This window comes from Miniopterus natalensis, chromosome 2 (genome assembly GCF_054644295.1).
Source record: "Miniopterus natalensis isolate mMinNat1 chromosome 2, mMinNat1.hap1, whole genome shotgun sequence".
Classification (NCBI taxonomy): Eukaryota; Metazoa; Chordata; class Mammalia; order Chiroptera; family Miniopteridae; genus Miniopterus; species Miniopterus natalensis.
The window spans coordinates 162,330,297-162,349,272 of NC_142082.1; the positions used below are offsets into that span (position 1 = coordinate 162,330,297).

Below are 18,976 nucleotides of genomic sequence, written 5' to 3' on the forward strand. Positions count from 1 at the left end.
CTGCAGGACCGGTACAGGACACGGCCAGTGCAGCAGATCTAGTTATGCCCCTCAACAAATTTGAGGAAAATATTAGTAAACAGCATGTATAACCGTCTACAAATGGGATTATCTATATAGTAATGCACTTTTCTATAAGACTATTAGCAGGCAGTAGAGAAGCCATTTGTATATCCTATTTACTCATATAGGATGTTAATATTGCAAACAAGTTTTACTTGTCATGATTCCTCCCAAATATTCCTTCAATGAATCATAAGCTGGAGGAATACTTCTTAGGGGGAAGAGTTTTTGAGAGTCTCTGAAAGACTTTTGAAGGGAGCTGGAGACATTCAACAAGGTTTTGAGAGATTGAACAGCAGTATCTATTTCACTCCCTTTGGGTCTTGATTCCAGTGCTCTTTACAAAGCATATGCCTCAGAATCTAGTTCTTGAAACTTCTTGGGCTTCCACATAGAAAGCTCCTTGGTAGCTCAGGGTGCATGCTTAATGGCATTGTGATGACCATCCACACGATGAACTGATTGATATTGTCCAGACTTCTCTGTTCCTTTGCGTCTGTATCACTATGACTTTTCTAGCTCACAAAGTCTCAAGCTTTTTGGCTTAAACTGAAGCCATTGTAAAGACAAACTCTGCTAATTTTGATCCTCAATTCACAAAATTACAAGTTTTTTTCATCTTAAGCAAAACCCTTGCTTATCAAATGCCTTTAAACAGAAGCTTGTCACTGCTACTTTATTACTGGTTTTTCCATTTTAAAGGGTTTTCAAAGACTGGCTATATTGTTCTTGTAAGAAATGAAACTTAGTTTTAGCAACTTCAGCTATATCAGTGTTAGGTTAGTTCCTTTTGGCAGCTATAAGCTTATTTAAATGATGCTTCCATTGTGCAAAGTATTTTGGAAATCTACTTCCTTTAACGAGTGCCTTTATAGATAGCTTGTCAAAACATCTGGCTCATTTTGGTGTACCACTTATAAACAGTAGGGCCTTGGAAAAGAAGTTCAACTCTCATTAACATCAGTTTAATTATTTGTAAGATAAGGCTATAATTTCTCCATACCTCATTGCTGTATAGTGACTACCAAAAGGAAATATTGAATTCAACAAATATCAGTGCAGTGCTATAGATAATGGTTGTAAAATGTGTTTGTTTCTGCTTTGCCTGGCTCCACAATTCTCTCTCCTTTGCCATTTGTCCTAACAGGCCAACAACTCTTCTCCCAAGTGCCCTGCTTTGAGGACAGACTGATAAACCACAGGAAAGGGCCTCAGATACAAAAGAAATGGTGGAAAACAGATTGCAGCAGAGAGCTGGAGCACATATGGAAGCTGACTAGCTGATAGAACTTTAATTGTGAGCTGCCTCCCTGCTGTAAATGCCCTAAGTTGATAAGAGAGGTTTAATTGGCTGAACACTGTAAGTATAAATTGCCAGAGCTGAATTGCAGCAGAGCAGGGGCCCGTGTGTATACACAAAATGCTCTGCAATCTTTTGTATTTCAGCTGGTTACTAAGTGGAACATAGAACACAATGTTTCCAGTTCAGTAGCTTTGCAGTTGTTTTCTTTCTAACCATATGGAATCTCCAGAGGCTTAAATCTCCAGAAAGTCAAAGCATGAGGGGATGGCCTGAAACCAACATAAATCATTTTTGAATTTTCTCTTGCCAGTTTTGTTTCTAATATAATTTATCATCCCATGGGTTGTTTTTTCCAGGCCACAGAGTCATCCATATGAATGGTGGTCCCCCAATAGATATTTCTACATCTTAACCCCCAGAACCTGTGAATGTGGCCTTATTTGGAAGAATGGCTTTTGCAGATGTAATTAAGTATCACGAGAAGAGAGCAATTTGTATTATCCAAGTAGGCCCTAAATCTAATGACAAGTGTTCTTATAAAAGCTAAGAGAGGGGAAGGACATATAAAGGTGGAAGCACAGATTTGAGTTAGGCAGCTGCAGACCAAGGAATGCCTGGAGCCACCAGAACTGGAAGATTCTCCTTTACAGCCTTCAGAGCGAGCATGGCCCGGCTAACACTTTGATTTTGGACTTCTGGCCTCTAGAATTGTGAGAGAATAAATTTCTGTTGTTCAAAGTCACCAAGATTGTGGTTATTTGTTATGGCAGCCCTAGGGAACTAATACAGTCATGAAGGCCCAATGGAAGTCTATCTTGTGTGGCTATGTTTGAAGCACGCAAGAAGACAAAGCACAAATATATGCACTGTATTCATCTGCCAGGGCCACCATAACAGAATACCATAGGTGAGGTGGCTTAAACAACAGAAATTTATATTTCACAGTTCTAGAGGTTGGGAAATCCAAGAACAAGGTGCTGGCAAGTTAGATTTCATTCTGTAGTTTTTCTTGGATTGCAGATGGCCACCATCTCGCTGAGCACTCACATGACCTCACCTTTTTGTGCTCATGGTCAGGGGTGGGGGGAAGAAAGAGCATGCTCTCTGGTGTTTCTTCTTATAAGGACACTAATCCAATCATGAGGGCCCCATCCTCATGACCTCATCTAACCCTTATCACTTCCTGAATGCTCCATTTCCAAACACCATCACCCTGGGAGGCTGGGGCTTCAACATATGAATTAGAGGGAACACCTTCAGTCCATACAATGTACCATCATCTTATGAGAAGAGCACGAGCTGTATTCTGGCTTTAAAGTTTGTAGCAATGTCAGGACATGATAAGCACTTGATGTGTCTTTTTTTTGGGATAGGTTGGACATTAGAGTCAGAGAAGCTAGCTTACTAGACTACAGAACAAGTTAGTTGTGACGGTGCTGTTGACAGAAGAGTTTCCATCTATGGCAAGTAAAAGTCCAATGGAATTGGGTAATATCCAGTTACGTTTCAGGTAAACACAAAAGGAGAAGAAAGGATTTAGAACAAGGTATTTTAGTGACATTCTGTATTAGTTTCCTAGTTCTTCTATAACAAAGTAGCATAAACTGGGTGGCCTAAACCAGCAGAAATGTATTGTCTCATAGTTCTTAAGGCTAGAAATCTGCAATCAAGGTGTCAGCAGGGACCCTCTGCAACCTATAGGGGAATCCTTCCTTGCCTCTTCCTGGCCTCTGCTGGTTTGTTGGCAACCTTTGGTATTCCTGCACTTGCAGTTGTCTCTCTCCAATCTCTGCGTTGTCATCACATGGCAGTCTCCCTGTTTGTCTCTGTATCTTCACATGGCTGCTTTTCCTAAGAACACCCACCCTACTTTATTATGACCTCATCTTAACTAAGTACAACTTCGAATGACTCTAATGCCAAATAAGGAAGAACGGGGTGCAACAGTGATGGGGATCTGGGGCAGGTGAGGGAAGATGGCTAAGGTGAAAGTGAACCTCAGGAAGGCCTAGCTAAAGCTACCGAGGTCCTGGGCTCTACGATGGGATTTAGGGGCAACACTCCGATCACTGGACAAAGGACTGGTACAGGCCATTGGAAAAGGGACCAAATTAGGAAATTAAAAATGAGAGGAAAGGAAACTCAGGTCTAGGAACAATGTAGGGCCGATGGTGTGAGAACTCTTGGAGAGGGTTCAAGCGACTTCCTTTCAACAAGGACTGCAGGTAGGTCTCTAGTGAACTGGACTCACACACAGGTAAAGACAGTGCAAATGGGAGCTCCTACCAGAAATCAGAGGTCATCCCTTGCGGACTATGTGAAAACTAATGTAGTTTTGTTTTAATCTTTGTAGACACATTTCTGAACAAAGACAGCTACGGCTTCCACTAGCATCCCGATCAAACACAAAGCACAGAAAACAATGGCAGAGTGAGTAGTATGTGTTATGCCTCATGGGCTCTCAAATGTTAACCTCTAAAGTCTGGCTCTTCAAAACCTTCTCCATACAAGACACAAGAAAGGAAGAATTGAATCTAATCCCTGGTTCCCAAACCTCTTTAAGAAAAGATGTATATTTTTGTTAGGAAGATAATCAGTCTTTCTAGTAAATACAAAATCAGATGCAGAGTAAAGAGGAATTTATTCAGTAAATGCAAATTAGCAACCTGTATAGCTTCATGTATGACTGATAGATGTACTGGTTATATATGTAAATCCAGACATTAGTTTCAATTTGCATAATGCTTACACATGATGAAATTTCTCTATATGACTGTGATCTTTCAATGTCAGAATCAAAATGAATACAACTATTAAGCATTAATATAAACAGAACAAATGACTGTTCCTCTACTGTATTTAGCTAGACCAGATGATTAAGCCATCTTAACATCCTCTTGGGTTTTCATTACAGAAGGAAACTTTTTTTCCCCTTAAGCCTCAATTAATTATCAATTTCAGGAAAATTCGAGGGCTGCCAAGTGAAAGATCCAACATGTACCCTGAAATCAGCTGTGGGAGCACAACGTGTCTTTGAAAATAGAGAAGGAGACCCTGACACGGAACCTGAGGATGTGGGGTGGGTAGGACTGGGGCCTGGCAATATCTGGGAAGCTGTTAAATGAAAAAGGAAGTGAGTCAGATGGGTGTGTCACTCCTTGAGCAAATGTTAGTCCAAAACAAACAACTTGAGCTTGTGACTTAAATAAAGCAGGCTTTTGGAGAGTAATTTGTATTTTCTCACCATAGTAAGGATACAATATATCAGGACTTGGCACCAAATAATTTTATTTATATATATAATGACCAATAATGTTCTAAGAATGAGGATATATGAAAAAAATCTTCATAATAAATAAAAACACTAAATACTTCTTCAAATCATGGTGTGATAGATAATTTTATATGTCAACTTGGCTAGGATCTAGTGCCAAGTTGGTTGGTCAGACAACCAGGTCTAGACGTGTATAAGTATATTTTTAGATGTGATTAACATTTCAATTAGTAGACTCTGAGAAAACAGATTACCCTCCAAAGTGTGGGTGGGCCTCACCCAGTCAATTGAAGGCCTTAAGAGGAAAGACTGAAGTACCCCAGGAGGAAGGAATTCTGCTTCCAGACTGCAGACTTGGATAGTCGCCTCTCCCCAGGGTCTTCAGCCTGCTCTACAGATTTCAGACTTGCCAGCTCCAGCATCATGTGAGCCAATTTCTTAAAATGAATCTCTCCATCTCAATTTCTCTCAGTCCTATTATATCGTCTACCTACCATCTACCTACCTACCTACCTACCTATTGATTCCATCTCTCTGGAGAATCCTGACTAACTCACAGGAGTTATGCAGCTTCAATGCCCGCTTGTCTCACACGTAGTCCAGTGCTGTCAGTGGAATATTGTCTCGGGACAATCCTGTTATGTAGGACTGTCCCACTTATTGAAGAACATTTAACATCCCTGCCTGTCTCCCCACTAAATACTATTAGTCGCTTCCTCCCAAGCCATAATGACAACCAGAACACACTCCCACACATCTGAAAACCCTGCCTAGGAAACTGCCTGGCACTGGCCCCGCTGAGAACCTCGGATTCAGGGCAACCTACCGCTGTCTAAAGGAAGAGACTCAGGCGATGAAAACTTAGATTTTCTTTTCCATATGAACGGTGGTGAGGACCTAGGTGTTTGAATTCGCAGTTTAGTACTTTCCTATCTCCTTTATAAATTCTATTAAATAAGCCTAGATGCATTTATGTTAACATCAAATTGTATAAAAACCCTCAACATATTATAAACCAAGCAGTTATCGCATAAAATTTACAAGTCTACATTGCACATTTTTGAAGCATCTACTGCGAGCATTGAATCCCTCACTGTTTGGTTAGCCCAGTGTCCTCACTTTGAAAATGACGTGCTCTCTCCTTTGATTTAGTCACTGCTTCCACTAAGAGCTGTCCTGTCCTGAGGTGATTCTGCCCCCCCGCCCAACCCCCCCGCCGCCCCCCCCCCCCCAGCTGCAGTTGGTTTGAGTGGACGTCATGGCCCAGGACAGCCAATCAGAATCCTCCCCTTTCATTTTTCAATCTATGAACAAGAAAGAGAGTCAGTAGTTCCCTTTGGAAACCATGGAAACCATCGGATATGACACAGGGGTTTTGGTGGTCGTGTCTGCCCCGGAGACAGAGGCTGGTTTACAGGGAAAGAAAGTTAAGGCTGAGACAGAGAGAAGCAGAAGTGAGAAATAAAAAGAGGAGGTGTCTGCAGGGGTGTGGCCCCTGGTTCCAGCCAAGCTTGTGACAGGGCTGCTTCCCTGCCCTCCTCCCCGGTTAGCTACCCATCCTTTCCCTTGATTACAGGACAAAACGTAGCATCCTTTGAAAAAATTCACTTTTTCTTTGGTCTAAACCAGTTTGAATTGTGTATCTGTCACTGACAACTAAAATAATCTTTTCTTTTTACCAAAAAAATGACTCATTGAATTTTTTTATAGTGATGCAATTCAGAAGCACAGTAATAGTTACACGGAAGTTTGGTGGGAGGTGCTCCTAATCCTCCCAGCAAAGGCAGGATGCAGCTGTGTCACCAAGGTCATCTAATCTTGGAGAAATTAAGAGGCCGTGGCTTCAGTGAGGTTGAAAGTGTACCTACATCATCATTTTCATCACCACTATCGAAACTATCTAGCCACATTGTTTATTTTTTCTAAGCTTTGGCTTATGTTTTTGTATAAAAGTCTCCCCCTTTCAGTGATACACTTTTCTGAAATGCCATCCGCACCACAGATCTCCAATTCAAATTGAGTTTCTGTTCTTGGAGAGCCAGCATTTGGTGCAGCATCGATAATGTCTTATGCACCTGCGTGCAATGGCCGGCGGCGCCAGGCTCTATGTGGAGTTTCTCGTGACACAGATGGTGGTTGGGGGCTTTGTGTCCGATAACATATAAGGTTCTTCTCATCCTTCACTTCCCTGCTAGAATTTCCACCAGGACCCCTGCTGCTCTTTGCAGACCAAAGCTGTCCTTGGCTGGTGGGCGGAAAGAACAAATGAGGAGAGAGAATAAGGAGAAGAGTAGCTACATGCTCTATAACCTGGTATTTCACAGGAAACAGCACCTTTGGGGCTTAAAAAAAATCTACAGTATTTAGAAAAGTCTCTTTATCTTTCCCTTTCCTCTGGTTTCCCTTGGAAAACCTGAAGGACATGCACCATCCAGACTGTGTTATGTGCTGTGAAATGTGTGGGAAGAAAACGTGAGGCCCAGGGATAGTCCTCGCACTGCTGAGATCCAGACCTACTCATGTCCATCCACCCTGGCACATGAACTCGGACTCAAACAAGTGCGTGTGCTTCAGAAAAAAGGGGTGCTGCCAATTTTTTTCTACACAAACCATGTGTAACTCTCCCTGATTTCTCCAAGAAAAGGAAACAAAACTTCACAAAGAGATATTGAGTAGAATGCCAAGAGTCCTGCAGGTATGAGAGCTCCACCGTGGACTCTTATATGCCCAGAAGACAAACGGGTCCATGCCCTCCCTCATTGCTGTGGCCCAAGTGGCATGAGAAACACACTGAAAATCTCCTGAAAGTGAAACTCAGTTTCAGATCTCAGTCGTCAGCTTGCTTTCCCCTGCGCTCTCCTTCTCCTTGATTTTCAGCGGTGGCTTCTCCCGTAACCACACCTGTTCACCCCAGTGCCTGCACCTCCTTTCCTTCATTTGTGCCCCCCACCCCCTGCCCTGTTAACTAAGAGGTGACAGCCTTTCTCTGACCCAGCAGATCAGCCATCCCTGAGCCCAGTGACCACCCTGCTCACTATGCACGCTCATCCCAGCCGCCGCCCAGTGAGCAGGGGCGGGACCCCAACCCAACCTGCCCGGTCCCGTGTCCCATCTGCCCCAGAAGGCAGGGTCTGCTTTACTCACCTCAAATTGAAGAGAAAATTTATAGTCGGAGTCTTTGGCCATATCTCTGATGTAGGCGTCAAAGTCATCCAGTTGAACAGGGCTTTGTCAAACGCAAAGAAATGCATGTTTTAAAGATCCTACCAGTAGGCATTTAGCACTGTGCTTCTCAAACATGAGCAGTTTTCTTGGAGGGGAGCAGGGTGGTAAGGAGGAGAGGAAGGAAGCGTGGAGGGAGCGGAGGTCAGCAGTACAAAGGTTTAGAGGGGAAGGGGAAGGGGAAGGGGGAGGGGGAGAGGGAAGGGGAAGGGGAGGGGGAGAGGGAAGGGGAGAGGGAAGGGGAAGGGGGAAGGGGAGGGGGAAGGGGAGGGGGAAGGTGAAGGTGAAGGGGAAGGGGAGGGGGAGGGGGAAGGGGAGGGGGAAGGGGAAGGGGAAGGGGGAAGGGGAAAGGGGAAGGGGAAAGGGAAGGGGAGGGGGAGGGGGAAGGGGAGGGGGAGAGGGAAGGGGAGAGGGAAGGGGAAGGGGAAGGGGAAGGGGAGGGGGAAGGGGAAGGGGAAGGGGAGGGGGAAGGGGAAGGTGACGGCAAGGGGCTGTGGGAGGGAGATGAGTGGAGGTGGGACAGGGGAGCCAAGGGGACACGGTGGGGGGGCATTTGGAGTGAAAAAGAAAAGGCAAAGAGATAGTCAATAGAAAGGTGAGGAGGGGGCACGAAGCCCTCAAGACTTGGCTTTTAGAGAAGGTGACAGGATTAGAGGGAAAACGAGAAGAGGGCATGAGAAAGCTGTTGGAGGCACTGTTTTGGCCTGTGGGCAGTTTCCAGCCCTGCTGACCTCTCCCTGAACCTGCTTCCCCTTCTCCTCTGCCTGGGCCCTGCGAAGAGCAAGCCCTGCAGAGTCTCCCCTTTCGGTCCCAAGACCCCGTCCTTGAACTGCTCTAGTGTGTGCTTCTCTAAATGGTTTAGTAATCCCACCAATAATTTGGGCAACAAATTCTGTTCCTGTCAAATCATTCCTTCCAGGGACAGTGCCTCTCCTCTCTGTGGGCTGGTCTCGTCTCTCTTTACATCATTTGATATATGCCAATGGAATAATTACTGATTTGAAATAGATTTAGGAAAAAATTATTCTGTTATTTACATGTACTAAAATATTATGTCACTCCAGGCTAAATACAAATATTTTTGCATCAACTTTTCTTTTGTATTACGTGCTCCGTGACTTTCTCCCATTAAGCACAGATGACATAGATCTGGCTGGAACCCCTAATTGCTTCATATTAATTCACCAATATTCTCTTCTAGGCTAATATCAAGGATGAGCTCTATTTATAGGGATGTTCCACTCTTTATATGCACGATTTAACTAAAGGCCCGGAGGCGATAATCTAATTAGGTTTTTGAAATCAACCGATGGTTAATTTTCACCCATCAGACTCTTAATTCTTATGACTTAGCAGTTCAGTAGATAAGTAAAACCACAGACCAGCAAGAGTAATTGTCTTTTTCTATTTATTATAAAGATTTCCTGAGGCAACATTTCTCAGAGCATTTATTATAACATTAAATATAGTGAAAGCCTTTCCTTGCAATAAGCATAGAACTTCAAAGCACAAAATGGCAAAGGTTTTTGTTCAATTTCGATGTGGCTAAAAATTAAATTTTTTAATAAATTCGGAATAACAGATTTCCTTCAGCAAGGCTTTAATAATTCTTAACAGCCCATTCTTTCTCAGATTTCATATGATAATTTTTAAAATTCCTGACCTAGTTTTTGTGATACACTTTCCTAGCACTCACTGCCATCCATATGTGCAAACACACCAACACATAATAGCTTAGCTATTTTAATACATATTTGCCTGTCTTCCTTCCTTCCTTCCTTCCTTCCTTCCTTCCTTCCTTCCTTCCTTCCTTCCTTCCTTCCTTCCTTCCTTCTTTTCTTTCTTTCTTTCTTTCTTTCTTTCTTTCTTTCTTTCTTTCTTTCTTTCTTTCTTTCTTTCTTTCTTTCTTTCTTTCTTTCTTTCTTTCTTTCTTTCTTCTTCCTTTCTTTTTAAAAAATATTTATAAAAGTTTATTTAAGCCAAAATGAGGACATATGCCTGGGAGCAAGATCTCAGCTGCTTCTTGCCTCTTTCTTAAACATCCCTTCTATCTGAAGACAAGCAATCTTTTTAATTTGTAAAGCCAGCATCATTATAAAGACCATTTTTAAATAAAATATTTTAAAATGAAGAAATAAGAAAAACTTACTGTATTATATACTGCAAAACTACTAAGAGACTAGACCTTCAATGCGCTCACCACACAAAGATGATGATTATGTGCCATGATGAGGTGTTAGCTAATGCCAGCATGGTAACCATATTGCAATATGGAAATGCATCAAGTTAATACATTAAACACCTTACACTTACACAGTTTTAAATATCAATTATGTCTCAATAATAAAAACACTTACTTAGTCAGTTTCCTCTTCTTTAAACCATTTTTACTCCTGAGAATTAAAAAAAATACAAATTTATCTGAGTAAATTAATTAACATAATGACTAAACTTGAAGAGTTTTAAATAATTACAGCAGGCACCTCAATTTTACTTAATTTTCATTAAACATATCTCAGGTTTGTTTAATTACATTTCCTTAAATGAGAAAATAATGATAATAATTTCAGATTCATTTTAAAAAACTCGATTAGATTGCAGGAACATACCTACACTGTATATTTAATATTTGCCAGAAACAGAATTCTGGAAATGTATAATTTCTTGCCACTGGTGGTTAAGTTGCTAAAGTATACTGTAAACATATAGAAGTATCAACTCCCTGAATACTCCCAGTTCTATAGGCAAGAAGTAAAAAATCAGGGAATAGCAGTGAGAAATAATGGTGGTGGTGGTGGGAAGGATATGTTGGGCTCTTAATTAAAGACTAAAATAGCTTTTCTGAGCATTTTTGGTGGGCATGTAAATTTGTGCTTTCGTGTTGGCCCAAATCTTACTTAATTCTGTTATGGCATTGTTCATATTCCATTTTAAACTAGCTCTTAAGCTAGTTACCTGAACCTATTACCGCTGGTTCTTAATTCCTTACTAGTTTATAAGCTCAAACACATGTGATGCTAAGGTCTGCTTTAGTTAATTGCATTTCCAAGGTGGTATTTAGGGGAATAGTTTTCAACCAACAAGTAAGATAACTGACCCAGTAACTAATGCTAAGATCGTATCTGCTGAAACTCTTCATTATTGTATTTAAATGTCTTAATAAATAATAAATATTGATACATGATTGTGAGTGATACTTTTTATAAGTAGTTTTCAAGGATCTTTAAAAATTGATGGAAGCACCCAAACTTTCAGAAAATAAACAACCTATAGTACATAACCAGGTGTGATTTGAGTACTCTCATGTGCCAAAATATTTACTTATAACGAGAATTACGAGCATTTGGCTACCTCCATTTCCAGAAAGCCTTTAGCAGAATAAAGCACCGCTCCCTCTGTGCCTGCACAGAGCTTCACTCATGGAATATTTCTCACGCTGTCTGTCTCAGTCTGACAGTCTGTCTGACTGCTAGACCGTCCCTTCCCCCAGAGCTGAGCACAGCCAATGGAACACAAAGTGGGTGGTCAATAAATGCTTATTTAATTGAACTGAAACAAACATCTTTGCTATGTCACCCTGACCATTTTACTTAAAGATTCAGTTAAGAATCTGATACTAGACTTGGGCTCCCGAGTCCCACTGGGGAAATGGGACTTGCGGATGGAAAGTACAGCAGGACAGAAAATGCAGGGGAATGTCCATAAGGCAAGTGGTGTTTCTGGTTTCCGGTAGTTTCTATTTTCCCCCAATTCTGAGTGCAGACAGTCCATTTAATAGTTCCTGTCCTATTTTGTCCCCTCATCTTCTCTGTCTTCTATACTTGGGATTTAAAGGGATTAAGCATTCCGGTTTTTACTTTGCCTTTCCCTCATCCCCTGAAAAAACACACTAATCTTGGACAGAGCTGTATCATGTAAGCATTTGGGAACCTAAAGAAATACCTTGAATAATTCTCTTCTCTGCTCTTGCAGTGGGGATTTAGTTAACTTTAGGAATCCCACATTTACTTCATGCACAGGAACCAGTGACTTTAGTGCTTCACAAAAGCAGAATGTCAGCACAGATAACTAACGGTTCTGGCAAAGTCAGAGGCTGCCAACGTATTTAGTGACTGGGAGTGAATTTTTTAAAAAAAGAAAGAAACGTTTCCTATGCAAACAGACTTTCAGGGAAACTGGGAAGAAACAAATGTATGTGGGAGGTGACACTGAATAAATTCAGTGCTGAAATATTAAGCTGCTACTACTCAGCAGCTGTGCGGAAATCTGACTCATGGCGGAGAGGCACTTGTTTTTCTTTCCATCTCATCCATTGATTGAATGAATTTTAACCCATGTGAAATTTTACCGCATGCTTTATATGACTTACTGTCTTCCTCTTACCATAAGTATAGGTCTTCATGATTTGTGTACAACTTTCATTGTTATGCTTAGATTTTGCTGAGTTTCTATAGATATCCTAAGCCTGTGGGACATGACAGGACTAAATTATGGGACTCCACAGCAGTACTGATATAATTTTTTCTACATTTGTAATTGCTGTGCTAATCCTAAGACTAAATTCAGGGGAAATTCACTTGTAAACATGTAAGTTGAGGCTTTCCTAACAATTTTAACTTAAGCACATTATGGAAAAACTTAGTTGTGTGTGTGTGCATGGTACAATGAACATTTTGGGTGATGTTTAGAGTATCATCTTGTCATGGCAAAAGATTTTCTGAAAAACTGATAAATAACAACCATCAGACACATGGCATATATGCATATAGGATCATGCACTTTAATTTCCCCCTTTCATTTGTATTAGGTAAGGTTCAAAACCCCAGTGCTCTCGAGAAGCTAAGGTGCACTCTTTATAAGTTCTTCATGGTATGACAGCCTTAGAAAGCCAGCCAGATTAGAATTCATTGTAAAAAAATATATAAAGCAATACCACAGACATGGAATTTATGACGGTTAAAAACAAAAACAACCCCCCCAAATATTCTAGACATCCCCAATTTCATAAGCACTACTTACTCTCTCATGAGCTAAATGGAACTCATCCCCAAATCGTAAAAAAAGCCGTCAGAGTTCCAGCGTTCTCTGAACAGGAGCATGCAATAGCCGTGAGGAAAGCTGGCACTTGAAAGTGAATGTTACTGTGACATTACGATGTTGACTGCGGGGGTTTAGAACAGGCCGATGAATTCTCGAGAACACATGAGGGTGAACAGGGTAGTAAGGAAAGAGAGAGTAATAACACTGAATCCAGGCAGGCAGCCCGAGGTCACTAAAGGCAGAAACCCTGCAGAGCACAACCCTGCGACCAGCCGGCTGAGCCCCGGGCCCCACTCTGCTCCCAGCCTGGGCAAAGGTTCGAGCAACACTCGCAGAGAGACCCGGGCTTGGAAGCCGAAGAGTCTACACAGTGTGAGGTTAAGATGGTTAACCCTCTTAAGCCTCCGTTTCCACATCTCTAAAGTGGGGTGAAAATGCCCTCTGCAGAGTTGTGGGGACAACTAGATAAGATAATTACACAGAGAGGCTTCGACACGGCCAGTCGCTCTGTATTCGTAGTTAACATTCCCGCACAAACACCGGAGGCCCCAGACACAGGGTGCGGCGCTCTGGGTTTCTCTGCCTTAATGCATTCCTTCCTTCTTGGGAATGTGGAACTCTGCCATGGATGGAGATGGGGAGGAAAATGGAAAGCATCGTTGATAAAGATGAGAGGCCAGGGGATCGACTCGAGAAGGAACAGATGACTGGTAATGAACGGAAGGAAAGCAAGCCAGAACATCACAAGGAAACAGCACTGTTAGCATCTTGGTACCATTAGCTGCTTTATCCATTTCAGATAATTTTATAATTACAGATGCTGCACATAAAAGAATTTTTCCATTTTGTTTACTTCCTGGAAGCTATCTTTTAAGACTATGTTAGGTAAACAGTAGAAATTTTTAAAAAATCACTTACCAAGGATTAATATAAAATGCCAAAAGATAATCAGTCCAAAGACATGAAGGTAGCAGGGTTAGGAAAGCAAATATACTCCTACGCCTGTGAGCATTAATAGATAACAGATGTAAAGATGGAGAAGTGAAAAGAGTTAGTAAGATAAATTGTGACGAGACATCAGCACATTACTTACTGGAATCAAGTAAAACGAGCACCTTAATTATAACAAAACATCATTCCATTCTGTGAAATTTAAACCTGAGGTGAAGTGCTAGCTATAATATTGTCAAAATCAGTTTCATTCACACACAGACTCTTATTGTAATCAGATATATTTTTCCAACGTATTTTGTGTTAATTAGTCTGCTATTAGGTGATTACATTTCGCATTCAGCTAAATGAGGCGCTTAAATGCCTCATTAGTGATCTTGAGTCTTATTCTTGGATTATTACCCTTGCAGTGCTTAAGCCTATTTTAAGGAACCTGTAAAACATCATTTGATAGCTAACAGCAGCTTGTGGGAGGGAATATAAATGATGAGTTTACATGCACCGGTCCTGGGGAAGACTCGAAGCTTTGGGGACACATTTGTATAAAGCTGCACTTCTAGTGCACTACTGTGACCTTCTGCATTATTTGAACTTATATATCATTTCTAAAAAGTAACATTTAACACGGAGGTATGGCATGACAGGTGCCATCCATTCAAGAACAGTAGCTCATCAAATGCCTAGTCTGAGATCTTAACCAATACTCAGCTGAGTGGGAGCAAAATTACTTAGTTTCACTTTAATTCTAATTCAGACTGTGGGTTAAAATGCATGGTTTGAAACCAATTTCAGAAATACCAACTGCTTATAACATAGAAAAGTCATTAATGCAGATTTTAAAATATTGTATGGTTGCATCTATAGTTATTCTGAGAATTAGGGGGGAAATGCTGTTACTTTGTCACTTTAGTTATTACAAATCTCCACTGAGATATCTATTCTCAGCCAGAGAATGCTGGGGCTGGAAAACCTGTATTTTCCAAGAGTTGCATGAGAATTTTCTTGATTTTATAGAAAAGTCACGGAGTGAATTCTCTTGTACCTCAGTTCTCCCATAATGGGTCTTCCATAGTTTATAAGTTGTGGCTGTTGTGTAATCAATACACAGCTCTCCTGAGTCACACGTATAAATGAATCATTTCCTATGTGGGCCACTCACCACTGCTCTGCCGCTGGGCCTTTTGTAAGGGTGGGCCAGGCGACAAACAAATACCAGTGAATTAGTCTCTTAATCTTGAAAAGAAGCGCTGATATATTTGAACAAAGTCAGAAATATTTCCTAACTTTTAACTTTTACTTTACGAGTTTCTCTCGCTTCACAGTTGGATTAGTCATCTTTGAATAGCAAAATTCTATTCAGGCTAAAATTTAAAAACAGCATAAAAGAATCCTATTTCAACTAGGCTTTCAACCAGAGTGGGCATCAAGTAGAGGTGCCTACTCAGGGAAGCAGAATTTATATTTTAAATAAAGTCCTCCCTCCTTCATTGATTTTGTAGAGTAAAATTTCCACTCTCAGATATCTATTTATTTAAGATGAATCATTCTGGGGTATTAGTAAAAACAGAAAATGAAATTACTTACTAAGAATTAATATGAAAGTGTATATATTTAAATGTGTTTTGCATGGTTGCTTGCACAAAAGCCAAACAAGATCATAAGCAGTGCTGGCTTCAGTAAATGGTTACTTAATTGGCAGTTTGGGTGGGTATTAATTGCAATGTATTGTTAATTCTCATGTATCATCATTAGGTAGAATGTCAACCAATTTAATCTCCTGATAATACTTTCTTAATTCTCAAAATATCTCCTCCCTCCAGGTCCCTAATGCTCAAGAGTAAAGAATAATGATGCCAGGTTTGCTCATGGGACCTTCCTGGCGTTGGTATTTATTAGCCTGTGAGTATAAGAGTTGAGGGCCCTGGGCTGTATACTTCTACATGATTTTTGAACAGAAGTGGTGGCTCATGTCCCGGCCCTGAAATGAGAATTAAGCAGAGACGCTGCTCTGTTTCACGCTGCTTCAGTGAGCTCTCTTGTCACGCCTTCAGCCCCCACTTGTTCAGGGTGGCTCCCGCCTTTAAGCCCTTCGTGGGCACAGCTATGGGCTACTTGCCTAACTGCTGATTTAGTCCTTTGTTGAATATAGTAAATACAGAGCAGACTCTGACACTTTGCTACTTCATGATTGTATTAAACTAACATACACCAATATACTCTGTGAAGATCTAACCTTTGAAAGTCCATTGTCAAAGAAATTATGGAAGGACAATCAGACAACACCATTTATCCCCCAAAGACGGTAAAATAAAGCTTGGAGCACACACAGCACAGCTAAGCCAGCTAGAGAATACGCACCAGTTGTACGGAAGCTTTCCATCCCTCTCCAAGGACGCAAAGTTGACGAAAGTTCCTGCCCCACACTCCCTGCGTGGGAGGAATCACAAAATCCAGGTTACTGCTCGACGGAGCACTCTTCTGCCTTGACGTATGAGTCTTTACTAGCTTGTCATCGTAACATTTTTTTTAAAAAAAGCTAAAATAAAGTTCTATGGGTTTCTCTTTTGCACAAAAATGCAAAATAGAAAGACAAAGCAAAACAAAACAATTTTTCACAAGGCCATACATCCCCCAGCCCCGTAGCAAGTTATTTGAGGCCAAAAAGTTTCAGTTCACAAAGGGCACCCAGGATCCTAAATAAATCTTTGATCTTTTTGGGATTCGATATTTTTTACAACGTAAATTATAGAAACTGTCCTAGATAAAATGAAGGGTTTTTATTTTTAGCAAATATTCTTGATGGGCTTTGGTGGTTGTTTTTTTTCTAGCATATTGATTTCCGCTCTGTAATACTGGTGGATCAAGATGTATTGGTTCCTTCTGCCAAAATTTCCCTCTCACGTTGTGATGCTCACTGTATTCATCGCTTGAGATGACAGTAAAAGCGTGACGTGTGTTGAAGTAGATCGGCCTGTGCAGAGCCACTGTCGCTGCTGCCAGCAAACGTCTCCCGCACGCTCCCTGTGAGGTGAGCGTGACGCTATGTCATGGCTGCATTACTGCTCCTCACAAGCCACTAACGTAGGGTCATTGTCATCCTCTTGACATACATTCTTTCCTGGCCTCTAGGCTGCCTCACCCTTAGCGTTCCTTCCATGCCACTGGATGTCTCTTGTCAGTCTCTATTGCTGCTATCTTGCTTTGTCCGTGAAAATCTTCATACTAGGTTATTCTGGTGCTTAATCTGGGGATTTCTTTTTTAATTTACACCTCCTGCATTTCATCCTGTCTACAGCTTTAATACCAGGCATACACTAACAACTCCCAAATTTATGTCTTCAATCCAGACTTCTCTCCTGAACACCAGACTTTTTTTTTTTTTTTAAATATATCTTTATTGATTTCAGAGAGAGGAAAGGAGAGGGAGAGAGATAGAAACATCAATGATGAGAGAGTCATTGATCGGCTGCCTAGCCTGCAACCTGGGCATGGGCCCTGACCAGGAATCGAACCCCGATCGCCTGGATCCTAGGTCAACGCTCAACCGCTGAGCCACACCCGGCCGGGCCTGAACACCAGACTTTTATGTTCAACTGCTTACTCACACCGGCACGTGCAGTCTTCCCAAACTTAACTTTTCCCAAACTGACGTCCTGATGTTCCCCTAACTCTGAAACCCTCTCCTCTGGAATCCTATTCCAGCTGATGGCAATTCCATTGTTTTGGTTGCTAGGACTAAACACCTTGGAGTCATCCTCTACTTTTATTCATATCCATTCAATAGGCAATTTGTTAGCAAATCCTGTTGCCTCTATTTTCAAAATACATCTGGAATCTGGTCATTGTCCCCTACCCACCATTGTTACTGCTCTTGACTGAACCACTGCCATCTCTCTCTTGCCTGGATTACGGCCATGGCTGCCTCAGTTCACATGCCTGCTTTTGTCCTTACAACCTGTTTACATAAAAGTCAAAATGAAAATGTTGAAATGTAAGTCAGATATTTTTAATCTTCTGCTCAAACTCTTCAGTGGCTCCTATTAACTGAGAGTAAAAGCCGAAGTCCTTACAATGGCTAATGAAACCCTACATGACCTGACATCACCTCCTGCCACACCTCCATTCATTTCCTCTGCTTTGGCCACCCTTGACTACCATCTATTCTTTGAATCTGCTAGTCAGGCTCCTGCCTCCTCAGGGCCTTTGCACTGGCTGGGCCCTCTACTGGGTACACTCTTCCCCTGGATACTACATGACTAACTCCTTCGTGTTCAAGTCTTTTTTCTCAAATGTCACCTTTTCAATGAGATCTCCCTCCCTCCCAGAACTCTTCTCCCCAAATTCCCCAGACAGGTACTGCCAGACTCTCTTACTCAGCTTTATTATTTTTCTATTATTGTCTGCTAACATACAATATAATCTTTTCACTTTTATCTTTATTATTTATTGTCTGTCTTTTCCACTAGAATACAAGCTGCACGAAGGCAGACATTTTTGCCTGTTTTGTATACTGTCATATTTCAAGCACCTGGAGGAGTCTGACACACAACAGCTGTCCACTGATATTTGTTAAATGAATGAATAAAGTTTCAGCGGGCTACACGAGGACGCAGAGGTTGTGAGTCAGGATTTGACACAAGGAGTATGATTTTAGAACTTTCTATTCTAGCCACAGCGCTGTGCTACTACTCTCCTTACCCTTCTAAGATTTGCTCTAATGTCAACATTAAGAAGCTTGATTTTATATTCTTAACAATCTCTTTTCTTTACTTTCATGTTATCCCATTTTTATTTCCTTCCTGGTACAAGTCAGTTTGTACCTTTAAATTTATTTGTTTACGTACATCTCTCCAGCTAGGTTCTAAGTTCCTAGTGAACAGCTCGGATGCCTGATTCTTCTTTGACTATGCCATAGAGGCACATCGTATAAATAGTTATTGGATGAAACACTTATTTATCAATCGGTGAAGGACAGACTCAGAGAAAGGAGAGGGTGTTGACTGATGACAAGTCAGCAGGCTAACGTGGGGCAAATGTGAATGTGAATCAAATTTCCCAAACCCAGTGTTACTCAACTAGGTAATATTGTGTGTGTGCGTGTTGTTTTGATAATATAGGGGACC

The 18,976-nt window shown here is 41.4% G+C and overlaps 1 protein-coding gene across 1 annotated transcript in view; it reads right to left on the bottom strand.

The window, feature by feature from the left end:
* PTPRO (protein tyrosine phosphatase receptor type O) overlaps nucleotides 1-18,976 on the bottom strand; it is a 180,205-nt gene that overhangs the window by 17,540 nt on the left and 143,689 nt on the right. Inside the window, exons 16-19 of the mRNA XM_087813781.1 lie at nucleotides 16,212-16,280; nucleotides 13,821-13,904; nucleotides 10,220-10,255; nucleotides 7,785-7,866 (exon numbers count right to left, since the gene is read on the bottom strand). Of these exons, the coding sequence (XP_087669907.1) occupies nucleotides 7,785-7,866; nucleotides 10,220-10,255; nucleotides 13,821-13,904; nucleotides 16,212-16,280 (271 nt within the window). The remainder of the gene's footprint in view (nucleotides 1-7,784; nucleotides 7,867-10,219; nucleotides 10,256-13,820; nucleotides 13,905-16,211; nucleotides 16,281-18,976) is intronic.